This window comes from Chinchilla lanigera, unplaced genomic scaffold, assembly GCF_000276665.1.
Source record: "Chinchilla lanigera isolate Chin_1 unplaced genomic scaffold, ChiLan1.0 scaffold00008, whole genome shotgun sequence".
Lineage (NCBI taxonomy): Eukaryota > Metazoa > Chordata > Mammalia > Rodentia > Chinchillidae > Chinchilla > Chinchilla lanigera.
In genome coordinates, this window is record NW_004955409.1 from 8,939,793 (window position 1) to 8,966,513 (window position 26,721).

The 26,721-nt window shown below is 40.9% G+C and overlaps 1 protein-coding gene and 1 pseudogene across 2 annotated transcripts; one reads left to right on the top strand and one right to left on the bottom strand.

Annotated features, from left to right (window-relative positions):
• Cgrrf1 (cell growth regulator with ring finger domain 1) lies at positions 1 to 26,559 on the bottom strand. Of its 2 annotated transcripts, none has more exons than XM_005376766.2 (6): positions 26,262 to 26,559; positions 16,993 to 17,132; positions 9,987 to 10,164; positions 9,696 to 9,843; positions 1,664 to 1,771; positions 1 to 1,457 (listed from the first exon to the last, which is right to left on the bottom strand). In XM_005376766.2, exons 1-6 carry the CDS (start codon positions 26,363 to 26,365, stop codon positions 1,137 to 1,139), a joined length of 999 nt encoding a protein of 332 aa, XP_005376823.1. In that variant the 5' UTR covers positions 26,366 to 26,559; the 3' UTR covers positions 1 to 1,136. The 2 variants fall into 2 exon arrangements, with proteins under 2 accessions (XP_005376823.1, XP_005376824.1); XM_005376767.2 differs by lacking the exon at positions 26,262 to 26,559 and adding an exon at positions 25,262 to 25,667.
• On the top strand, positions 19,680 to 20,715 carry LOC102003418 (annotated as a pseudogene).
• Positions 26,560 to 26,721: the final 162 nt, after the last annotated feature.

Here is a 26,721-nt window from a genome sequence, read left to right on the forward strand (position 1 = left end):
AAAACTCTCCCTGAATGCTATAATTTATTTTCCCTGGTCTACAGTCGTGGTGCGCCGAACGTTACGTTCGTGGGAGGCAGGGGAAGTTCAGTTTTCCCTTTATTCCAACTCAGTCATGGCGAACCTCTGACAGCTTTCAATGACGACACACAGCTGGCTGCGCACGGGTGGCACAGGTTCACCACCACCATTCTAAGTCATTCTGGGAAGTGGCATTTTACCTGTCAAGTTCCTCAACTCTCAGAAGGATGTAATAAGGGGTAAGCACAATACTTTGTAGTTCAGAGAGACACTGGGTTTATTTGGAATAAAAATACACTAGAAAAAAATGGCTGTTTCTTTTACCAATTTTTTGAAAACCCTTCTTTTTGTGAATAAATTTGCTACAGGAGGAAATCTAAGGGAAGGCATTACCAGTCTCACAGATCTTCCCTGATAATTTTGCTAATCTAACATCTAACAAGCAAGCTGATAAATTTAATTATCCAAGAAATTTTATTACCTGGGTTTCACATATCTGCCACCTATGGATCAGTATCATTTTAATATATGATACATTGGGACAGTAAAGAATCGTATCTTGCATTTATGATTTAACAACCTATATTTAAAAATTAGGATTTGTGCTTGTGTAACTATGATGTTAAGGGCAATTAGAAACCAAAGAGATTGACATTTATAAAAGCGTGTTTCAGGAAAGGACTTAAGCCCTTTCCAACTCTTTTATAAACTGAGGTACATACAATTACTTTAAAGAGAAATAAGTTTCTTCCAAATTTCACTCCAGATTACGTCAAAGGCAAAATATCCAGCAATCTTTAGACTTTTACCTTCCCAAATTTCAGATGGATTGCTTTTCAGAATGATTTTTGCAAATGATTGTATGAAATCATCTAGTGACAAAAAGCTGAATGTTTACATTCTTCTGAATTTTATGTATTAACGTAGTATTCCAGGGTTCACCACACTGAGCAGAAGGGAATCATTCACTTCCATCGTCCACGTATTGCATAAATAAAGCAAAAACCAGAATTTTCTTTATGGTCAATACTGTTGACCCCGCATCAGGATTAATGCTAAGGACACAACTGTCTGCATCTCAGGTAGAAAGTGTGTTTTGCAGTTGCAACAGCATTTCAAAGAGTTTTCAGTTTGTCTCTGTCCTGCTCTTTCTGACTGCAGAGTGCAAAGGATTCCTGCACAAACTGCCTGCACATCGGGCACTGCTGGAAATACCTGACGCAGGCATCACACAGGCACGCGTGCCGGCAGGGCAGGAGCACCCAGTTCACGCTCCCGTTCTGGCACACCACGCAGTCCTTGCTGGTCTCCTCCGCTGGCTCCGCCTCGCTCTCACACAGTCCGGCCTTTTCCAGCAAACTGCGGTCCACGTTCTTTTCCTCTGGTGAGGGATTGCTGGAGGGAGTGGAATTATTACTTGCAGACATGAAAAGTTGCTGGAAAAGAAAGTGTAAAGATAATTATAAATAACAATTACACTTTAAGTCTGGGGGTCCTAAGAACTACATAAAATTTATGAGCTAGCAAGTCCAAGAGCAAAGAACAGTTACTTCATAGTCACTGAAGAGTATAGTTACTGCTTTATAAACACCCATTCTTTGAAACTCTGTAAACAAAAGAGATAGAATAAGGTACAACTTACCTTAAGATCATGAAATTGACCCTGAGCCAGGAGTAAATATTGATACAATATTCTGCAGGGAAGTTTATAAGTCTTATCAGGAATATGAATTACTGATACCATGGAAATCTAAAATAAAAATTGAACACTAGTCAGTACTTAAGCTTCTTATATTATTTCACAAACATTAAAAAATACTTCAATAAAAATAAGAGACCAATATAATTGGGAATGCTTGTGGTTTATATGAAACCACAGAAAAATTTTTAAAAACCTAAGCACCACAAAGAAAATGCATGTGTACACATTTTGCAAAGATACCCATGCCCTAGAGAAAAAAACAGTCGAAGTCTGAAAGGCAGCTGGCCCTGATGGACTACCTTCATGTGATGGCCCATAATTGATCCTTGTAATATCTTCTCATATGTCAAATTTTTAATTAAACATTATCTTTCAATTTTTCCCATTATTTTAAATTGTCAGCATGATTCTTACAATTAGCTATGCTGTTTTCACCTTCACATTACTTCCAATACCAGAGGTACAAACCGTGTAAAGCCTTTCGGAGAGTTCTAATTATTTATGTATTTTTCACAAACTGGAGTCCATGGACGTGAACACTGACTTTGTGAATGAAAGTACTGTGTACAGAAATGTTGAAACTTCTCAATAAAGATGAAATGTCCTTTATGCACATCTGCATTTGTGAGCAATAAAATTTCTTGAGTTCTCAGCTGTTTGGAAAAATGCATACAGTAGGGCCCATTAGGGCTTTTTTTTTTTTTTTTTTTCTTCTGGTACCAGGAATCGAACTCACGACCTTGCGCTTGCCAGGCAGGTGCTGTGCCACTGAGCTAAATCCCCAGCCCAAAATATTTCCCTTTTTTCTCCCTGGTACCGGGAATCGAACTCAGGATGTTGTGCTTGCCGAAAGGCGTTTATGCCCCAGCTCATCAGGGCTTTTGATCCCTCTCATCACAGGACGGAGGTACTGGTCAGGGTACTCAGATGAACAGCAATAAAAAGGCAGTACCCACACTTACCACTGATAGTGGTATGTCTTTGGACAGTTTGCTTTGTGACCTCTTTCTCTCTGAATATAGCCTGTGTGCTTAGAATTGTTACACCTGTCAAAAGCTATTCGTATATTTCAGGGCTTATGGTTGCAAAAATATGTAGGGGAAAACGGCTTGATGATTGGTTGATGAATTCTCACACTCAGACACTCATCATGAAAAGAAATCATGAACAAGACAGCCAAGAAATCTGGGGCACAGTTAAAAGACCAAATATATGAATGTTTAGTGTACAACAGGGTGCAGAGGTTCAAACTAGTGGCACAGAAAATCTACTCAATGAAATAACAAATCTTCCCATGTCTTGTAAAAGATAGGACATCTAAGTTCAGGAGGGATTCAGAACCCCCAAACAGGCACGAGCTAGGTCAGATTCTGGTTAAAAGGTCAAGAGTACAGAACAAGGAGAGAATATTGAAAGCTGTGAGACAGAAACGCCGCGTCACTTATGGTGGTGAACCCAGCAGAACAACTGCAGACTTCTGTGCAGAAACTCTAAGGCCAGGAGGCCATGAAATGATGTACTTAAGCCCTGAAGGAAAATAACTGTCAGGCCAGACTGCTATACCCACCAAAGCTATTCTTTAAGACTGAAGGAGAAATAAACATCTTCCAAGATAAGCATCAATGAAATAAATTCATGACTACTAAGCCAGCATTGCAGACCATACTTCAAAGAACCCTACATACAGATGAGAAAGAGTAATTAAGGTATTGAGAATTAGAAATAATTAGACATTAGAAAAATGTAAGACACCTGAATCTCTGGGATACAGCCGAGGGAAGTTACAGCTGTGAGGGCCTGTATCAAAAAATCAAAGCGAAGTCAAGTAAATAACCTAGTAATACATTCTGAAGTCTTAGGAAAACAAGAACAAATGAAAGCCAAACCTGGCAGAAGGAAGGAAATAATCAAGATAAGAATGAAAATTAATCACACAGAGAGTAAAAAAGCAATACAAAGGATCAGTGAAACAGTGTCGGATCTTTGAAGAGATAACCAAAACTAATAAAGCCTTAGCCAAAGAAAAAGACAGAGGAGACCCAAATAAACACAATTAGTGATGGAAAAGTGAGATGCTACAACAGACAGCATTGAAACTCTGAGAAGCATTAGGGACTACTTTAAAAGCCTACATTCTAATAAACAGGAGAATCTAGAGGAAACTGACAAATTTCTAGACACATAAGACCTACCAGAATTGAGCCAACAACACACAAAAAACCTAAACAGATCAGTAACGAGCAATGAGACTGAAGTAGTAATAAAAAGTCTACCCCCAAAGAAAGCTCCAGGATGGATTCACCGCTGAATTTTACCAGACATTTAAGGAAGGACACCAATGCTCTGCAAACTACTCCAAGTGATAGAAAACTCATTCTATGAGGCCAATATTATCTTGGTAACAAAACTGGACAAGGACATTACAAAGTAAGAGAAAACTACAGACCAATATCCAAAATGAATGTAGATGCAAAAACTCTTAATAAAATACAAATTGGATTCAACAACAAATTAAAAAGCTCATACACCATAATCAAGTTGGTTTCACCCCAGGGATATAAGGATGGTTTGACATATGCAAATCAATAAACATAACAAGCCACATAAATAGAATGAAGGGTAAAAATCACATACTGATCTCAATTGATGCACAGCCTTTGACAAAATTCAACATCCTTCCAAATTCAACATTCTTTCCTGAAGAAAACAAGAACCAAAGGACTGTACTTCAGTTTAATATGCTACCTACAGCAAACCCACAACCTATATCATACTAAATGGGGAAAAACTAGAAGCATTTCCTCTGAAATCAGGAACAAGACAAGGATGTTTGTCCACTCTCATTACTCCTATTCAGTACAGTACTTGAAACTTTAGCTGGAGCAATTAGGTAAGAGAAAGAAATACAAAGGATACAAATAAGCAAGAAAGAAGCTACTGCAGATGATATGATCCTTAATAAACCCTAAAGACTCCACCAAAAGACTTGTCAAGCTGATCAATTCAGCAAAGTAGCAGGATACAAAATCAATATTTTAAAAATCTGTGGCTTTTCTATACACAAGAAATGAACTAGCTGAGAAAGAAATCCAGGAAACAGTTCCACTCACAATAGCTTCAGAAAAAATAAATAAGGAAAATACTTAAGAATCAACCTACGTAACAAAGAGTGCTAAGAAAACTGGATATCCAGCTCTAAGGAGTTGAAAGACGTCCACAATGAAAATTACAGAACACTGAAGAAAGAAACTGAATGCATTAGAAGACAGAAAGACTTCCCACATTCCTGAATCGGCAGAATTAATATTGTGAAAATGGCCACATTACTGAAAGCAATCTATAGGTTCAGTACAATCCCTATCAAAATTCCAATGATATTCTTCACAGAATTAGAAAAAACAATCCTAAAATTTAAATGGAAATACAAAAGAGCCAGAAGAGACAAAGCAATTCAACACAAACAGAGCAAGCTAGAGGCACCACAATACTCAATTTCAAATTATACTACAAAGCCCCAGTAGCACAAACAGCATAGCATGGGCATAAAAGTATACATGTAGACCAACAGAATAGAATGGAGCACACAGAAACAAACAACTGCAGCCACCTGATTCCTGACAGAGGAGCCAAAAAGGAGTGTTGGGGAAAAGTCAGCCTCTTTAACATACAGTGCTGGGAAAAGTGGATACCCAAATGTGGAAGGTTGAAACTAGATCTCTATCTCTCACCCTGTACTAAAATCAATTCAAAATGGACCAAAGACCTCGGTATGAGACCTGAACCTTTGAAACTACTAGAAGACAGAAAGAATACTGGAAGCCACAGTCACAGGCAAAGACTTCCCGAATAGGACCCTTAACAGCATAGGAAACAATAGTAAGAATCAACAAAAGGGACTACATGAAACTTAAAAGTTTCTGCACAGCAAGGGAAACAACCAACAGAGCAGAAAGAGCCATAAAAGGCTGTGGAAATGTTGCAGGTTAAAGGAGGCTAAAGATAAACAACAAATATAAAACCTGATTGTGGACTGGAATCTGTCCTCGAGAGGAAAATACCGACACAGGCAACAGGTTGGATAAACTGTGACAGCAATGCTAAACTGTACCGTGGTTATATACAAGAACATCCTTATTTGGAAACATACACTGAGGTATTTAGGGATGAAGAGTCATCAGGCATATAACTTATTCTCATATCATTCACTTACAAATACGAGAACACAGGATGTTAATACAGATATGGAAATAATAATATTGCAAATGGCAGAAATGTTAATGACTAACAGGTGATGGGGATTATCTCAGTTTTAGTTTTTGCAACTTTTTGGAATTATATACAAATAAAGGTTTAAAGCCTATTGTGGTTGTAAAAACACAATTATTATTTAAAGGTTGTGAGTATTTATTAATTTAGTCATGGCTTAAGAGGTTTTTTTTTTTTTTTCTTTTTGAGACAGGTCTCACTATGCAGTTCAGGCTGGTCTTGAATTCTTGAGTTTACTTTGTAGCCCAGGCTGGCCTCGAACTCACAACGATCCTCCTGCCTCAGCCTCCTGAGTGCTGGGGGTGGGGGCATGCACCACCATGCCCAGCTTAAGAGGCTTTTAATGCTGAAGCAAAACAGGACTGGCAGAGGGCAGTCTAACAAGCCTGCAGGGGGGTTTGGTGTGTTCGTGAAATTCCTGTCACACTGGTCATCCGCAGGCAGCTGCCCCTGCCGCAAAGATGCTGAGACACCACTACTAGTGAAAGCAGGTTACAAAACAGAATGGACAACCTGACATTTAACAAAAGTACGTGTGGAACTGTCTGGAAAGACCCAGGCAAATGCAGTTGCCTTTGGGTAACAGGACACAGGTGGTTTACTTTTCTCTTTTAGTCTATCTAGATTTTCTTATTTTTTTCTGCCACAAATGTGTTCTTTAAATAATACAGAAGAAAAACCCTAATGTAACTCAGTAAAAAATTTTAAATCAAAATCTTATAACAGTTCTTGCTTTTCATTCTTTATTTAAACAACAAACTGGCTCCTAACTAGACTAGGTAATTCTTTCCTGTTACAATGGAAATGGAAGCGTTATTTTTTCTTTCATTTTGATCTAGAGTGTATGACCCCACCATAAAATGCTGGCAAACCACATATGAAGAACAAATATGAAATAGTTTATGTTAAAAATTGTGAACTGGACATAGTGGCGCACTGGGGAGGCTGAGGCAGGAGAATCACTGAGTTCAAGGCAACCTGGGCTACAGAGAGAGTTCAAGGCCAGCCTGAACTACACAGTGAAACCCTGTCTCAAAAAAATTTTTTTAACTAAAAAAATTAAAATTATGAACAGAGAACAGGAATGCAAAGTACACCAACAAATACGCTTCGGCACAAATGCTAGCCCAAGCTCGGAGGTTAAAGACAAGCAAAGATCAACAGGAAAAGGCAAGGGAGCACAGAGATTCGAATAAGACACAGATGGGACGCAGACAGCGAAACATGCAGAGGACAGGAGCCAGGCGCCGGGCCGTGAGAACAAGCTCGCACAGGGACAGGCCGGCCGCGGCATCTCTGTGGCAGTGCAGCTGCGCAGACCCTCCCGTCTGCGCCCCGGAACCCTACCCGACAAAGTTTAAAGGGGTAAGTGTTCTGGAATAGTTTTCCACGCCCAGAATTAGCTTTTCCTGTTCAGATACAGGAAGAAAGTTAGACAACCAGAAGAAGCCCTGAGCTTGTAAAGGGACGGCGGGCACCTGAGAGAGGACCCAGGAAGCCCGGGGGAAGCGATCTGACCCTGCTGATGCAATACACAGAGAAGCAGAGAACTGGAGGCCAAGGGACCCAGGAGCGACAGACACAGCGTGGGACGGGTGGCTTTGGCAGGTGAGGGACGAAGAGCATGGAAATGTGCAGTGCCAACGCAGCGGGTCTCATTCATCCGAGCTGAAAGGGAGGGAGGGAACAAGGCAGGAAAGGCGGCTTTCTCCTCCTCACCGCCACACGCGCACTGCTGCGGAGTCCCTGCTGCCAGGTCTCAGGAGAGGCGCTAACACTGCTTGCAACGATTCTTTTCTCCCACTTGCCTGACCTTAACTGAACCTCTGCTGTGTGCCAGGTAACGTACTCCTGTTGCTGTGAGCTCTTCAAAGACTGCGTGCCTTGAAGGTATTCAGCATGCTTTGATATTCACATACTATCCATGGTGAAAGCGTTACTACAGTCAAGCAAAAGAACGTAGCCATCACGTCACCATTACCCTTTCCCTGGGGCGAGAGCACTTCATCTTCTAGTGAAAGAACCCAGACAACATTACTAACCGCAGTCTCATATTGTGGAAAGCTCTACACTTGCTTATCTTACTACCTGCAACTTTTTACCCTTGACCTGCATATCTCCGTTTCTCCCCTCCCGCCCCCATAACTGTTAATTCAGACACAATCTCTCTGCAGAGTCCAGGCTGGCCTTGAACTCACTCTGTAGCCCAGGCTAACATTGAAGGCAAGGCAATTCTCCTGCCTCAGCCTCCCAAGTGTGGGGTGACAGGTGTGTGTGTGCCACCACTCCCACCTTTCATAACTCTTAATTGAAAAAAAATTGAAAAGCTGACTTCAGCTCCACAGATCTTCAGTTTGACAATTTAAAAAAACAATCACGCCTCAGATAAATCTCATTGGCTACGATACTGCCACTGTGCAAAGCTGTTCTTTTAAAAGAAGTTAGGGACGAACTTGGGATGCAGTTTAGTGGTAGAACATCTGCCCAGCGTGAGGCTGGGGTTTGATCTCCAGTAGTGAACAAATTAAGGAAACAGCTGGGATTTTTGACTCTGCATCAGCTTCTATAAGGGCATTTGCCCTAACACTCTAGATTGTTGGAAGGAAAAAGTAAGCAAATATTAGTGAATGTACTTTATACATTACACAAGTTCATGAAATTGTTACTGTATTTTTATCAATGAGCATGTCTATATGAAGCACTTCAAAACTGTAGTAAATTGTGTATAAGGGTATTATTACACTGATAGATTATTACAATTTCACCACAAGTTTATTTCATGTACAGGATGTAACTAAAATGCTTAAGACCATATGTGCTTTGGACTTTGGATAGTTTTCAGATTTGAGAATTTTGTATGTATATAAAGATGTCCTGGGATGGGGCCCAAGTCCAACTGTGAAACTCATTTCCGTCTCGAACATACTTTATACACAGAGCCTGAAGAGCATTTTATCCACTATTTTAGTATACATGAATTTAACTGTGACGGTCCACACACAGTCAGGTGTGGAAATTTCTACTTGCAACAAAAGTCAGTGCTCAAAACATTTCAATTCTTGAAGTATTTTGAATGGTGCAGTTTTAGACCAGTTATGCTCATCCTGTAAAAATTCCCACCATCCTTAGATGCTTGCCAAGGCTCAAGTCCTCTTCAAGCGCTAAGATGCTTTTATCTTCCTAGCAGGGTTCACCTACCAGACTAAGGCATCATTAGCACATAACGAGAAAACGAAGTCACTGCAATTACTGAGAACGTAGGGACCAGACACACAGCGAGCGGCAGGACACTGAGGAAGCAGAGTGACTACAACTACCCAGAGGAAAATGGAGCTCTCTGGGTCACCACGGTGCTTAATTATTCCGTACTAAACTGTTAATAAACATTTCCCAACAGATTTCTTCCATACAGCAAATTAACAGGATACAGACAGAGACACTTAACTTAATTCAATAATAATGTATCTTTTATTTTCTAAATAAAGTCATAGTCTGATGACCCATAAAGAAAAACAGCTCATACCCTGAGGGTGCTGTTACACGTATAAAAACCACAATGGCACACATCCTATATTATTACTTATCAAGAAAAATGTGGCCAGGATGAATGCATATCTTCAGCAATTAAAATAATTTTTCTACTTTAAAAAAATAATGAAGAACCGCCAGTTAAAGGTAATGCTTTCAGAAGCTTTAAATTACTTACAATATCATAAACTTCTCGGTCATCCTCATCAGCTAACGTCAACAGCGCCACTAACGGGTAACGAGATCTGGGCACTGTCCCGAAGTCCTCAATTTTAGTGTCTCTTGGTAACTGGCAATATATTTCTTCTCTGCTGTCCTTTTTAATACTTTTTGAAAATGTAAAGGCAAATCGCCACTATAGCCAAAGGATAAAAATATACCAAAAATAAGGAATAACTCAGTAACATTTCATTGTACCATCAGAAGTCTGGTTCTCACAGGCTAATGGTGGTATTAGGTCAAAGGATACAGATACTGCTCTTGGTGGAGATACTCGCTGTACAGGGCATCTTCTAAGGCCTGGGGGGTGCTGATTCGGAAGCAGTACATGTGCTTCTGCAGGGCTTCATACACTTTTTGGACACTGCAGCCCCAGTAGCATGTAAGGCGACAGTCTTCAAGGCAATCTGTTGTCAAGGTTATGCCAGCTGCAGGAAACAGAGCAGGAGAATGGGAATCGCCTTGTGTACTAGAGGTGCCACTCCGCAGGGTGAGAACCATGAGCGTCTTTTCGGGTGCGGGCATGCTGCCCGTGGCTATGGGGACAGCTGACAGGTGTGGGCTATGTACCTAGAAATGAGGGCGGCTGCCTCTTTCACTAGCTGTTTAATTTTTGTGCTCTATCTTTCTTCCTCCTATGTGTTAAGCCTAGAATTTATCAGTTGGATCTTCCTTTTTGGTGACTCCAAGATGCGTCCCGCTCTCACAGTGCAGAGAGCCCGAGTGACAAGAAGCAGGGCAGCAGGGCACAGTGGTCTCCAAAAGCGGACACACGGAACCCACGGGCTGCAGAAGAGGATCACGAGGGAGGAAAAATATTAAAAAGAAACTGAGTTTCACTAATATTAATAAACACATCTGTACCATTTAATAGTCTGTCACATAGTTAATGTCCCATGTAATATGCAAAATAGCCTGAGGAAGGAGTGCAGATTCCAAAACTGAGGTGGTTTCATAGCAATATCCTTGTTGTTTGTTTTTAATGGAAGAATGCAATTTAAATACGTTGAAAAGTAAATATATTAATTGTAAACAGACATGCAAATTATATAGTTATTTACTTTGCATTTATATAGGACCAGGTAGGTGTTACCAATGTGGTGTTTTCTCCTCACTCGCGGCAACTATACATTATCAAGTTCAAGGACAGCGATGCCCAGGACATCCGTGTTCCACACTGTGGCCGAGGCGAAGGACACTAGACCACGGAGCACACAGTTTTGGGCATTGTTCCCCGCTGAGGAGTCTGGCTTCTCTGTTTCTCTAAACCTACCAGCAATTCTACGAGCTACTCAGTATCATTTCATTGGAATCTTTTCCGTTACTCGCTAAGAAATTCTGACTGACACATTACTCATTTTTTAAAAATGTGATCAAAAGTACGTGTGTGGAGCAGACGCATGTGTAAGCGAACGCTGCACAAGATCCTAAACCTTGACTTTATCTTTTCTCAGTATTCAGTGGTATGAAAACAGGGTCCAAGATTCTGGGTACGCACAGCACCAGTGCCGTGGCCATTTCTAATTAGTTGGGGGAAATTTTTAATTGGTGGAAGTTCTACATAAGTAGTTGAAGCAGAATTTGATTTCAAGTTTTTATATGATTCTAATCATCAGGCATTCATTCAAGAATAGAAAGTTCCACTAGCTATTACACAGCTGGAAAAACACTCTGTCTATACAAATTTATATACAAACACATAAAATCACACTGATTCTTCTGTATCACTGCAGACCCTCCCCAACATGAGACAGGAGAAAAAGTTGGATGTAGATAGGAAAAAGAAAAATAGAAAAAACACATGAAAAAGGGGGAAAAAATAAACCCAAAAAGTAATTAATATTATTGTCCTACTGACAAAAATGTGGAAAGATTATGTATTGTAGGGTAGACCATCACAGCAAAGTGTTAGAATCAACCCTGGGGCCCATCAGTAGGGATTATATGAATAAACACTGTACAGGAAGTACTCTCCCGCTATTAAGCAAGAATTGAGGCATGCAGGGGATGCCGCTCAGTAGTAGAGCACTTGCCCTGGGTGTGCAAGGCACTGGGTTTGAGGTCCAGCACCACAAAAATACATATACACGTACATACATTTTTTTTAGGCTGGTCCCGGTAGCACATGGCTATAATACCAGCCACTCAGGTGGCTGAGCCAGGAGGATTCCAAGTAGAACCCAGCACTTGCTTTTAGCATATGGGTGGCCCTGGGTTCAAAGCCCACTACCACCAAAAAAATTTTGTGAAGCATACTGGAATAGGCATATGTACTAATATAAAATGATCTTCAGAATACATTATTAAATGCAAAAGCAAGGTAGAGAAAAGTACACAGACATACACATATATATGTATGTATGATAGCACTGTTTATCTCGTAAGAGGATACCCATACATATTTGTTCACATTTGAAAAGAACACCGGGGGCCAAAGGTGTAACTTGGTGTTAGAACAGCCGCCTAGCATTGCGGGCTTTCATGGGGGGGTGAGGTGGGGGAGGCCAGACAAAAGCCTTAAAAAATAAACTCAACTTACAAAACTTACACAACTACCAAGTTAACTTGCTTTGTAAAAAACCAGAGCTCAAAAAAGAGCCTAGAGACTCATAAAACAAGCATAAAACACTTGTTTACAGACTTTGTATATTTGACTGGAAGGACATGCCTGAGACCTTTGACAATGGCATATGAATAGACATGTGCCTCTTAAAATAATATCAGAAATAAAAATAAAATAAAATAAAATAAAATAAAATAATATCAGAAGTTAATAAAAAGAACTATAGGAAATCTTTTTTTTTTTTTTTTTTTTTTGGTGCAGAGAGTCAAACTCAGGACCTTGCGTTTGCCAGGCAGGCACTGTACCAATGAGCTGTAGCCCCAGCTAAAAAGAACTATCAAATTTTCTTCTCTATATTCTTTCACAAGTTTGACCCTATTACAGAAAAGAATTATTGACTGATACCATCTGACAGTAGTTGAAATACTCCTATGCAAGACTACTCCCTCCTTAGTTTTCTCCACTTCTTCTGCAGAGTTCCCCACTTTTACATTATCTTAGTCTTCTAAATTCCAGTGCTCACACAAAACTATCTTTGGTCAATACCAGAATTGGGACATAATTGTAAAGCAGAAAATTTAGAATCAAAATTAAGTGAAGAAAATAGTGCAACTTCTCTCAACCTGCTCTTATTCAGCAGAGCTGCAACAGGGAAATAAAGCAAAGTATGAGACAATTTTGTAAAAAGCTGAAAAATTTTGTAGAGTATAAGTCTAATGCACTGTGTCAAAAAAATAAAAAGAAACAAACAAGTGGACAGGAAAGCCACAAATCTTCTTGAGGAAGAACCCCTCAAGAAGTGAGAGGGGTAATGTGTAGGAGACCATGCATAACGATAATAAGGATGAGGCTTTAGACTGTGGGAAGGGAATTCCACAGACTCCTCCCAGAATGCTGTGCGCAGCAGTCTGCCCAATTCTCCAGCTCTATGTTAGCTCTTATTATGGGAAATAAGCTAAAAATTTAAAAAAGCTGTTTACAAAATGACAGAATTTCTGAACCAAATTAATTCAACTCAACAAATACATATCAAACACCAAAATTTTATTAAATCCTCTATACTGGTAACACAGAAACACAAATCCAAAACACAGCATCAATATATAACAATAAAAAATATCCAATAACCTACTCCTAGTAAACAACTAAGTAACTAAAATTAAAACTGATTCTCTCCTTTGTTTTCAAGTTAAATCAGGTTTCTAGATGTTTTCCCCTTTCTGCCTTATGTCAGATACTTTGGGGAGAGTGGTTAAAAAAATCCTGAATTACTAAACTATCTATATATCAAATGAAAGAACCTTTTAAAATGTCACAAATATTGTCACAAGATTATCTCAGCATCCTGTGTAGACATCTTTAATGACACCCCTCCTTTCCACAGATAAAACAAATGAATTTTTATTCTGTTAAGTACAGCTCCCACCAAAATCCTTATTTTCCCTATAGAAGATAGATAATAAATAATAAGCATTGGCATTTTAAGGTGCAGTTCTTCAGTAATCATGCCAAAGTGCACACATTGAAAAAAATGTCTGCATGTGCTTAAGTAATACTACATCTAGCGTGTGGGCACAGCTGGGAGGTCTATGTGTGGGGCTGGCTCTGCCTGGGACTACCTCTGCCGACTGACGCGTTTCTGGACACTCTGCAGCTCACAGGTGTCCCGTGTTTTGCTTACACTGTAGCAGCTCTCATCACTTCTGCAGTATTGGCAGGCTGTGGAACTGTACCATAGGAAGGACGCCTCCTGGTCATAGGTATGTTCGTTTGCAGTCCTGCTCACTGGCCACATGCGACCCTGTCGAAGTTCAGGTCCAGAGCTGCAGAGGTGGAGCTGAACCATCACCATTCTGTATTTATCAAGTATGCAGAGCTGGCTGTACTCTCAACAAATTAGTGTTCTCTATGTCCTATCCTAACAGTTACTTTCCTGAGATGCAAAATGTCAGAATGAAGTCTTCTCATCTATTTACTAATGAGTAAAAAACATCCTGGTTCTTTCAATTCATGGTACATTATTTACACCCAGTGCAAATAATGTTAGGGAGGAAGAATGTGACATTTTGTACTTTTTTTCTTTTAAATCAAGCTTTACTCAAGGTTAACTATCAACAGTGACTAAACTGATTTCTGACAGGAAGTCAAGAGTCATGGGGACTACATGTTAAGAACATTCTCGTTGCAAACTTTCACAGATGCAAACAGACCTCACATTATGAACATTTGTAGATTCAAACAAATCGTGGAAGTAGCTCAGGTGTCTGCCGGACACTGTCACGGTTGTGTGCTTACTGCAATAGTGTACAGTAGTAGAACCCAGGATGTCCGGGAGCAAGAGGAAAAGCAGCGGCGATGTGGAGGGGACTGTTAGGAAGCGCAAAGCAGTAACCATGGAAACAAAAGTAAAAATAACTGAGAGATTGAACTGAGGGGAAAAGATGGTAGATATTGCTTGTTTTCTTTTTAAATTATTTTTTTTAGGTACTGGGAATGGAACTCAGGACCTTGTGCTTGCCAGGCAGGCACCTGTGCCACTAAGTTGTATCTCCAGCCCCTGCTTGTTCTTTTAATACGAATTGTTCAACCCCTGGCATTATTCTAAAGAACAAGGACAAGATCATAGGACATGTGAAGTTTTTTATGCTTTATGCTGTGTATTTGTGTCAAAAGTGTGTAAGACTCACTTTGTTGGGCTTATAAACCACTCTGACTTATCAACCAAGTTGGGGGCTCACTGTACTAGGTAAGAATGGGTTGCAGACCTGGGCATGGTGGCCTGTAATCCAAGAACTCTGGGAGGCTGAGGCAGAAAGATCATCATCCGAGTCACTAAGAAACTTAGTGAGATCCTGTGTAAAAATAAAAGATTTTAAAAGGGCTGCGGATGTAGTTCAGAGCAAATGCCCTGGGGTCAATCCCCAATTCTATAAAAACAAAACAAAACTGGTCCACAGAAGTCAGGGGGTATGACTCATCAACTCTGCCAAACACCAAGAGATCACATCAACTCGGGCCTGAGAAGCTTCCATGAATGTGATGACCACTGGCAATCTGAGGTCAGGGACAGAGATAGTAATCACGGATCTTGAGAAGCCATTTCAGTACAGGGTTATAAGGAAAGTCATTGCACTGCTCAAAGGAGTAAAAGGGAACAGAAGAGCAGAAAGTGAATGCAACTAGCTTTTATTTTAAGAGAATGGCTGAGAAGGTGTTATGACTTGTGTCTAGATGTTCCCCTAAAGCCTCATGTGATCATAAGTTTGGCTTTTTCAGAGGTGGCCGGATCTAGAATGGGTGAAGCCGGAACTGATTCATGGTGTGATGCTAGGATCAAGGGCACTAGCGGTAAGACAGCGAGTGCTGCCTGCCCTAAGTAGCCTGGATAAGATGTAAGGGACAGAAAAAGCTGTTTACCCCTTGTTGCTTTGCTGCCTTCCGCCCACCATGAACTGTTTCTCCTCTGTGATGCCCCTCTGCCATGCCATTTTGTCTTCGAGCCAGCTGATTGTGGACTGAAACCTCTACAAACTGTGAGCTAAATCAACCTTTTCTCCTTTAACTTTGGATGTTGGGTATTGTCACAGCAACACGAAAAGTAACTAAGATAGAAGGAAAGAAGAAAAACAGGGCAGTAGCTAGAATAATCTGCTTGTAAGATACTGAAAGGTGACAAGAATAAAAGGTGCACGTCTCAGTCCAGAGCCTTTTAGAGGCTACAGAACTGTACTTAGAACACCCTACTCTCAACTCCACTGGACGCATCCAACGGCATTCTGGAGGCTACAAGTTCAAAACTGCACACTTTCTTCCAACCCTGCCATTCCCCGTTTTCCTTAGCTCTGGAGCAGGATCTCCCTATAGAGACCAAGGGAGAAACCGAGTCTCCAGAGGCTAATCTCTCACCCATCCCACCCTGTGTATTCCCAACAAGCGACTTCTTGTTTCTCTCACATACTATACTGTTTCTCAACTACCTCTAAACTTTGTTCCTGCTTCTCCCGCTACCTAGAAGTTTCTCAAACCTCAGGTAAACACCTACTTATCTTTTAATCAACAGGACTCCAAAAAAAGGAAAAAGAAAGAAGGAAAACAATTTTTAAAAAAAGCCTTAGCGTATTCTTTTCTATGAAGTCTTTCCTGAGTAGATCTCTTCACTTCAGCAAATGCAACCATTTCTTTCTTTATAATTCCCTACAATGGTTCCTCAATCGTCCTCTCAAAAATTTATTTTTTCAAGTAAAATACAGAAACAACTGCCATCCATTATTATCAGCTACAAAAATAACATTTATATGAAAAAAATTGTACCAAAACACCATAATTTCAGATTAAAAAATCACTGTTCTTCAGAGTACAGCAACCTCACGTTAATTGTCGATAACTGTCATTTCTCACTTAACTGAAGACCAATAGGAATGGCAGTGTCCTAACAGACGTCTCTGGTTAATACTGGTGATACTTCATCCTTCTCTTGTGTATGAGTATGTGCCTGTTTATTAGCTGATAAATTCCTTAGAACAAAATTGTTAAATTCTTAATCTATATATCTGCAGTATTCAGTCTAGACCCTGGAAAAAAACAGGTGCTCAGTAAATGTCTGATAAAAGTTTAAAGAGAAAGCAACAGAGAAAGAAAAATGAGGCTAAACGGGGTGCACAGTAAGAGGAAACCCTTGTAAAATACCACCAACTTGTAATTGAAGCTGTGGATGGATTAGTGATCTCCAAGCCAAAAGGATTCTTCACTTGTCTCATTTGCTTTTTGAAAACTCTTGTGCTGAACTGGGTCTCTTCTGAATTTCTCAGAATTACTGGAACATCCCAGCCAAACCTGAAGAAAGGAAAAAATAAAACATAATTTTAGCAAGTACTGAAACTTTATGCCAGCTTGTAACTCATTAACTATTCTTTTAACCTGTCAGAGAAAGAGGTTAAGGTACTCAATTTACACTATTTTAGTAAATCAATTTAGAATTCTGAAAAATTTAAGGTCCCATATAATTGCAATATATTGTTCACGTGGCTGAATTGACATACTCTTAAAACCAAAGACATAATTCTTAATATTAGCAATAACAAGAAAAAAGCATAGTGATTACAAATAATACTTAATATAAAAGCAAACATTATAGAATTTTAAGTACTTTACAAAGATGTTAAAAATATATATTCAATATGATTGGCAATGCAAAAAAATTATTAAAACACCAAACATAGTGCTTCATTTATATATTGTCTACTTTTAAATTTCACATAAAAAGAACTCTAACTGAATAGACTTGAAAGGAAAATGAAACAGACTAAACTCAATTTCCAGTAAAATGAAAAACCAGCTAAGTTCACTCAATTTTAATAAAGTAACCTAAAATGAGTATACACATTGAACTTGGAGACTTCACTTAGGTTCATACTTTGATGAACTTCCTTGTCTCCAAGTACACAGAACTGACAGATGAGAAATAAAAGAAAAATCAAAATGATGCTGTTGAAATAAGTGAATAAGCTGACATATTTGAACGAAGGAATAGTAGTATTAAGTACTGGGGAAAAAAACAATGTTTTGCTATAAGCACCTACGTAAATTTCAAAACATCCTGCTGTGCAAAAGAAGCCTCACATGCAGCATGAGTCCCTACTAGGAAATTTTAAAGTAGGCAAGCAAAACTAACCTAGGGGAGAAATAAAAAGGAGAACAGTGGTAGCTTTTGGAGTGCAGGACCAGGAAAGGACCAGGAAAGAGCATGAGGAAACTTTCCTTGGTAACGGAATCTGTATCTTGATGGAAGTTTGAATTGTGTGCATTATTTGTTTAATGACACTCAGCAAATGGGACCCGTAAGTACTGTACATTTGATTGTATATAAATATCACTTGAAAAGAAAACAAACTATAAACAAAAACAAACACTGGACTGTAGCTAATAATATTCACGCTCCAGAACTTGTGGGTGAAAAGTACAACTTATTTTGAAGTGCATACTGAAACAAGATGGACCGATGGTTGGACAGAAGGATGAAGGAATGGGCAGATATGTAACAAAAATTATAGTAAAATGTTGATGGGAGAATGGGTAAATGTGGGTTCCCTGGACAGTTCTTCCCAGTGCTCTGAATGTTTGAAAATTTTTGTAATGAAATGCTGGGGGAAAAAGAGACACAGCTGGGTGTACGACAAGTGTATGTATGGACCAAAAAATAGAAACATATTAAGTAAGACTGATTCATGTTTGGATAGGCTCTGAGGCTGGTAGTGGGAAAAGGCAACTATGACTTCATGTACCAGGAAGGCAGGAAGGCTGTCCACTCTGGTTCCAGGAACTGGGTTAGGTCAGTGTCAATCTGGGACAGAACCGTCATTGTAAGACCTGGTCCTGAACTGGGGAAGGGTGTCTAAGAATCGGTACAGATCATTATAAAATGTCTAAATAGTGAAGGTAAAGTTAAGGGGAGAAACAACAACAAGAACAAAAAACAACTCTTCACTAAGATTTAAGTTGCAAACTAAAATTTGAAAACATACCAATAAATCTAATGCTAAGAGAAGGCCAAGAAAGTTAACAAATAAAAGAGAAATTCACTCAAAATGATGCATTTAACTTAGGTAGGTAGGGCTGCTCTCTCCCCAAGTAACTTCACTATAACCCAGAACAAAGCTCAAGGATACTTACAGGAATACAGACATGCCCAGCAGCCTATAAGGTAAAATTCACAATGTTCTGCAGTTAATAAAAACAATTAATAGTCACGCAAAGCTGCAGAAAAACGTTACCATAGTGAGGACAGAAACTAACTTATAGAAGTAGATCAGAAACGATGAAGATACTAGAATTAGTAGACGAGGACACCAAAACAGTTGTTACAGCTATAGTCCATATGTTCAAGAAGGTAAGTGAAGATTGAGCACGCATATAGAGACATGGCATATAAAACGCCCCGATCCATTTTTAGAGATGACAAATACAATGTCCGGAGATGAACAACACACTGTGAGGGATGAACAACAAACTACAAACTGCAGAACAAAAAATGAATAAACTCGAAGCCAACACAATTTAGAAAGTACTCAAAATGAAATAGAAAAAAACAGTAAACAAAAATAGACGAAACACGAGTTGCTCAAGGGGCACCTTGAAGCATCATCATATACAGCCAATTGAAGTCTTCACAGTGAGAGCATGGAGCATTTGAGCACATAATTGCCCAATATGTTGAAAACTATGAACGCACAGATCCAAAAATCTCAATAAACTCCAAGCATAACAAACAGAAAATTACACGAAGGCACATAATAATCATACTGCTCAAAAGCAGCAGTAACGGGACACTGCCAGGAGCGAAGGTATCACGAGGACTGGGCAAGGTCTCGCGGGGTTTGAGAGCAGAGCAGTAGGTGGGCCGGGAAGGATGGGGCAGGGCTGCAGCTACCCAGCTATCTTCTGCTAGGGAGGATGTCGGGCTCATTGTTCCCCATCGTCCTGGTCCTTTGGCTGTTGCTGGTCTCTGGCTCCTTCCTCCCAGGGCTAGGCACCACTCAGAATGAGCCAAGGATTGTCAGCAGTGAGGAGGTCATTATTGGAGAGACCCCTGTCCTGGTCACCCGGCAGTGTAACCTCACTTCTGGTTCTCACACCCTTGGACTAAGAAGGGTGGAACTCACTGCCGCTCCTGAGAATGCAGGCAACGCGATCAACAGGCCGAGAGCAGCGGATTCGGGCGAACACCACCGCTGCCTATCATTTTGGTCAGCACTCCCGGCGCAAACGCCACCATCGAAGTGAAAGCAGTTCCTGACATCGCTGGCCACAAACGGCTGAAGAACAAGAAGGAAGGGCAGGATGCCACGAGGTACTGCGCGTCAGCTGGCTGCCCCCACCCGGAGCAGCTGGCACAAGCAGGGGAATGGTACGCCCGAGCCGATGCTTCCGGCCGTCATCCTGGAGGAGACCTACACTCAGTTAAGCATTCTGAATCTCCAGATCACAGAGGACCCCGGAGTACAAATGCCACCTCCATCAGCTCTGCCTCCGTGGTCACCATCCTCGGAGCAGGAAGCCGCCTGGCCTCACTCTGGTTTTTCTTGGGAATTTAGGCAGAAATCATCATCCTTGTGCTGATCCTCGTTGTGTAGGTGAAGAGGAGGAGGCCAGATGAGATTGGTTTTTTTCTTTTGTTTAATCATGTAAATTCTTAAATCCTTCTGCACTGATGTGTTGAACCTTACTCTGGTGCGTTCAATCAAACCAAACTTTCATAATGTACCTTTTTGTTTCCAGTGACCTTGACATGTTAGAGCATGGTTGAGATTCCATGCAACTAATTACACTTTTTGGGTTGACCCTGTACTCTTTCACACTGATGTAAGAGTGGATGGCAGATTTTATAATCTGACCAGGCTCTCATGCAGAATGTAACAGGCACAAGATACATGTCCTCGTATTCTATGTAATTGTTGAAAGAGTGGATTCACCTGTTTTTAACAATAAAACATTTATAAAGGGGGGGGAGGATATCTTAAAAGAAGCCAAAGAAAAAGATATACTACTTACAGAGGAACAAAGAATGACAGTTTTCTTATTAGAATTACTGAAAGCCTGAATGTCTTTGAAGAAAAAAGTGTTAATCTAGAATTCTATACCTATATTTTTCAAAGGCAAAATAAATACCTTTATGCATAACAAAGCTAAGCTAAAAAGAATCATCAACAGACATGCTTATTAACAAGAAATATTACAGGAAGTCTTTGGGAATAAGTTGATTGATAACCAAATGGCAATTTGTACTGATACAAAGACATAGCACACAAATGGTAACTGTGGGAAAATACAACTTTTTTTCTAGCATTTAAACATCTTTAAAATGCTACTGAAAGTTAAAGGTATACTACAAACCCCAAAACAACCACTAAAACAAGTGACTGCTGATAAATCAACATGTTAATTAACTATTGCAACTAAAGGATGAATAAGAGAGCAAAAGAAACAAACTACAGATTGGGCAAACAGAAAGCAAACAGCTACATGGTGGCCCTACACTCTGCCCTGACAGTAACTCTATCAAATGTAAACAATTTAAACTTTAATTAAAAGATAAAGACAATCAGACTGGATAAGAACACAAGATCTAATTATAAACTGTGTCTAAAAAACCCACTTTAAATATAAGGACAAAAATAAATTGTAAGTAAAGCACAGACAAAGATTTACCTTGTAACACTAGTCACAAGGAAGCAGGAAGGGCGAGGGATATAGCTCAGTGGTAGAGGCCTTGCCTAGCAAGCACAGGACCTGGATTTAATTGGCAGCTTGGCGGAAAAATGCTGGAGCGGCTATATTAATAGTGCTCAAAATAGGTACCAGGGCAAAGACTATTACACAGAGTAAAGCGGGTCCATTTCATAATGATATGGGGGTTAATTCATCATGCAGGTATAAAGATTCTAAATGATTATGTATCTATTCAAAATATGAAGCAACTTCAAAATATGAAGGAAAAACATATGCAGTTGCAAAGAAAAACACACAGAAATTCCAATTCTCCCTAATAGCTCAATAATTGGTAGTACCAACAGACAGAAAATTAGAACTGCAGACTTAAATAATGCCATCAACCAATTTGACTCAATTGATAGTCACACAACACCTTGCTCAACAGTAGCAAAATATATATCCTTTTTAAGTTACTAGGACATTAACCAAAGAGGGACCATATTTTGGCCTATAAAACGTATCTCAACTTACAGTAAGTCACATTATAAAAAGGATGTCTCTGACCACAGTGAAATCAAATTATAGATCAATAACAAAGATACCTTTAAAAATCCAAATATTTGGATTACATAACAAGCTTAACTAACCCAGAGGTAAGGAAAAAATCATAAAGGAAATTTTCTAAATTATGAACTGAATAAAAATGAAAACATGTACCAAAGTTTGTGGGACACTGATTAAAACAATACGCTTATAGGGAAATTTAAAAACCCTAAATGGTTTGATTTCCAGAACCAAAACAAAAATAAAAAGCATGAAACACCTCTATCCCTTATTACATAGAGGCCACCACTGAATCAATCGAGTTTCAGTTACCTAAGCAAACGAACATGAGTTAACATTTTGGATCCAGGATTTCTCAAGAATATATGCAAATGAGTAAATTTGGTTTGATTTTACCCTTTGATGTAATATGCTAACAGTCTATTCTTACACATAATTCCCTAGGTTCCTGCACATAAAAGGTTACAAAGTTTCACAGTTCTTTTTTAGAGGTCAGATTTTTGCTCCTGTTCCTTTGAACATCAGAGATCTTGGTCCCAGGGAGAAAGGTAGGAACTAAGTGAGGTATGGATATTCCTTTGCAACTACCAAGTTGAGGTTGTCACAGGAACTTCAGGCAAGGGAAACCTAGTTTTCTTCACACATGGAAGGCAAACTGCCCTGCCGGGGTCTCAAGATTCTCAGCTTTGTCCGTGTCTATCTAGACATCCCCATTCCAAGCCTCGGGGTTCAACTTCTCATCAGTGTCCTAAATGAGATGTGAAAAGCCTGTGCAATTCTATTGGCACCATAATTAAAACTGGGTTCCAGGTTTGGAAAGCTTTATTCTGTGGCTATACAAAATAAAGTGCTTCAGAACCACAGAAACTCTAACTTTCTAAGGCCTGGGCTTGTTGTTTTCTCTCTGAATGTGCCAGCAAACTCAGACGCAGTCGTCTCACCTCTCCCTCAGTCCTTAAAGTCACCACTACTGCCATAACCAAATGCTTTAACCACTTACTTGGTACCCCGAGGCACCTGCTTCAGAAATCATTTTATCGCACACAATCAACCAATGGTAGTAATTTAATTAGTTATGGTGCCATTATGCACCACAGTGAGCCTGATTACTCATTAGCAAGGAACTGAAGAATGAAACAACCCCTAAATGCTTTCTTTGAGGGGTTTTTCTCCCCAGCATCCCATTCTTAGTCACAGACTAGTCAAAAAACAAAAACAAACAAACAAAAAAAAACCATAGCAGTTATTCTAACATAGAGAATTTAATATTAAACAATGTGAACCAGGGCTAGGGCCATGGCTTAGTGGTAGGGCACTTGCCTAGCATTCAGTAAGGCCCTAGGTTCAGTCTCCAGCATTGGGGAAAAATGAGCCAAATGCTCAAGAACTAAAAAGGCAAAAGGAGCAACTAAATGTCAGAGCTGTAGTAACAGCAGGAAGCAGCTATTATTCCCAGGACAAAGGAATAGAAACGTGAGAATTACTACAGTTTAGAAATTTGGAGTATGGCTCCCATGGAACTAGAACTCGGATCTAAAAAGCGGGTAACAGTGAGTCTGGTTCTAGGGGAGTAGAAAATAATAAACTGGAACACCTGACACCACTGCTAGAGTGAAGCATCAGTGCTGTGGGAAGACAGACAGAAAGCAGCCGGGCCCTGCCTCCTCTGCCAGCCCTCCGGCCTGTCTCCCTTGTTGGAGAAGCCTGATAAGCAGCCAGCTGGGAAAGGAGAAATGTGGCTTAAAGTTCCGGGGCACATCTACAAACAGTGAATCAAGGTGGTGTGAAGCTGACACATAGCACAATAACTTATCCTTGGAAGTAGCTGCTGGGTCAGGGTCCTTGTTGAAGGGTGTATGTGGCATTTGGAGCCTCTTTCTGCACAGTGCTTGGCAGGAGCTATTAAACCTCACAGAAACCAAAATACCATACTTCCGGTTGCATGATTCTTTGCTATTGCGTTGGGATCCCATAAGCAGGTGCTCCTGTTCTTTCTCCACCCCACCAATGCGGGTGGACACAGTGCAGCGGACAGACCCAAGGGGAAAGAAGCTCAGCAGTACTGAGGTAAGAAGCATGACAAAGAAAACAGAGGACCAATGGGGACTGTAGAGGGCTATCTATTTGGTTCTTCTGGCAGGAATACTATTAGAAAGATGTTTTGTGAGATCAAAATTATATCCAAGTGTTCAGTTTCTGGCTAATAAGTCTGCAGCTTTGGCTTAATCTCAGAGTCACACAGTAGAGTTTATCTACAGAGGTAAAGCTAAATCAGGTGGAAAAAATGCGTGCATTAGGCTCAAGATGACTGGTTAGGCCCAAATCAGAATGAAGTGACTGTACTTTCATGGCCCTGTGGCCTCAGCAGTGCTTAACCCAGATTTCCAGAAGTTTGAAAATTATCTGAGCTTCCACCCTTATAAAAGTGATTAACCAATTAGTATTAAATGTGTAAACCAAGCTTTAAACCTGGCAGAACTGGGATCTGAACCTAGGTCTGTGTGACTCCATCAGAACCAGTGCAAACATGAGGTTCCTGTTTCCCTTCAACGCCGATGTCAGAATCGTTATCAATGTGAATTTCATTAAATTTCCTATGCTAAATGCTAATGTCTAAGATACCTAACTACCTGGCCTATTTAAAATAAAAATGCAACCACAGAATGTAATTATCAACTAGGTAATGATTTTTTTAATGGAGAGAAATTATGTTGCTTTAGGAGAGTAACACCAACATGAGAGTCATTTAAAAATCTTGTGTTAAGACTGCTTTTCTTGCTGGGCATGGCGGGCGCACGACTGTAACCCCAGCACTTGGGAGGCTGAGGCAGGAGCACTGTTGCAAGTTCAAGACCAGCCTGGGCTACAAAGTGAACTCAAGGCCAGCCTGAACAGCAGAGTGAGATCCTGTCTCAAAAAAAAAAAAAAAACAAAAAACAAAAACTGCTTTTCTCATCTGACACCTTCCTAATTCGGATTACAAACTCTCTTTAAGGAGTAACAGCATTAAAACCTGATGGGTCAAGAATAACAAAATATGTCCATTGGTCTTTATCTTCCCCCAAACAGGGATTTTATGTTCACCTACTGGCAGGGGGAGGAGCAGTGTGAAAATGTTAAAACTTTAGTTAGTTGCTGTTTTAAAGTAATGACAAATATGTAAACAAAAGAGATTTGTGAACTTGTTTTACCCTCTGCTTGAGTTACTAACGTCCTCCTCTGCTCATGCTGTGTTCTTGAAAATGCTTCTCTTCACTGTCCACATTCAACTACTCTTCAAAATATTCATTCTCCAAATTACAGCTCACGTCTCTTTTCAGTGGGGTCCTCTCGCAGCTCTTCAGGCCATGGCTTGTTATCTACTTAGGAAAGCTGGCACATTTTGAACCTCATCTTTTCTAGAGGCTAGGAAGGCTAGAAAACGGTTGTGGGCTAGTAAGATGCTTTTAACCAGTGTGTGTTCATGAGGCTTTCCTACTCACGACACAGTGCCATCTCTTTAAGAGAGGAATTGGAGACTCCGTGGGCCGAGGAACTGCTTGCTCAGTGGTTATCCAACAGCCTATTCTCATCGACATCAGGTAAACTGCCTCCACCCCCTAGTGCAACTTAATGCTAAGACTTCTAGGGGCTGGGGATTTAGCTCAGTGGCACAACGCCTGCCTGGCAAGCGCAAGGTTGTGAGTTCGATTCCCGGTACCGAGAAACAAACAAACAAAAAATTCTAAGATCTCGTCCAGCTCCACAATTTTGATTTTTATAGCTCCACTGGCTAACTATTAACTCCAAAAGTATACAGCGAGTATAGTATAAACGCTCAAAAGGTAACCGAAGTCAGCTGTAAGTTCCGCAGAAAGACCTGCGGCCAAGTTTCCAATTCAGGTCAGATACACAGCGACCAGCCCGGTTCACGGCGGGGGCCGCTAGCCCCGCACACAGGGGGCCCCGAGCCGGGACGCAGCCTGCTGGACCAGCACTTTATCCCGACTCCAAGTCCAGGCGCTTCCTGGCTGCAGTGTCGCCTGGGAACAAAGCTGGTACCGTACGGAGCCGGAGACGCAGGTGCCGGCGCGGCGCACCGGGGACAGCGGGGCCCCACCGACCGCGATGGCCGCGGGCTGCTCGCGGAGACCCTCCCTCTGCCCGCGTGTGTGCCCCTCCGTCCCCTGCTCCCCGTCCAGGCACACTCACCATCCCAGTACCAGGCCGGTGGTCACGATGAAGCAGGTGAAGACTACCGCTATGTAAAACAGCGGCGAGTATTCATAGAGCGTCACCAGAAACACCGCAGCCATCAGGGCCGCCTGGGCTGAGCCCGGCTCCCCCGCCTCGCCTAACCCAGCTCAACCCACCCAGGCCGGACGTAGGGGGCCGGGAGGGTAGTGGTGGTGTCACAGCCTCTACGGTGCTCCGGAGGGGACAAACTTTGAAGGTCTTGCTTGCCTAGGGTTCCGGGGAGCTAGAAATCAGGATCAGCTCGGGCAGTGGAACCAGCGAGCCAATCATGACATCACTAGCCAGGCGCGCCACGCCTCCTTCGAGCCCCTTCCAAGTTATTGGCTCTGAGGAGGGGCGGGGCCCTTACTCGCACCGCCCCGCACTTGCCAGGATTGGTTGCCGGCAAGCGCCTTAGTCGGGCCGAAGGGTCATC

What these genes read in the sequence shown, in the direction of transcription:
- Cgrrf1 (XM_005376766.2), bottom strand. Translation starts at nt 26,365, where the DNA reads ATGGCTGCGGTGTTTCTGGTGACGCTCTATGAATACTCGCCGCTGTTT. An exon ending in ATCCACAGCTTCAATTACAA is followed by an intron (nt 10,165 to 16,992) that starts GTTGGTGGTATT and finishes TGTTTCCTGCAG; the next exon opens with CTGGCATAACCTTGACAACA. An exon ending in ACCGAGAAGTTTATGATATT is followed by an intron (nt 1,772 to 9,695) that starts GTAAGTAATTTA and finishes TTTTTATTTTAG; the next exon opens with ATTTCCATGGTATCAGTAAT.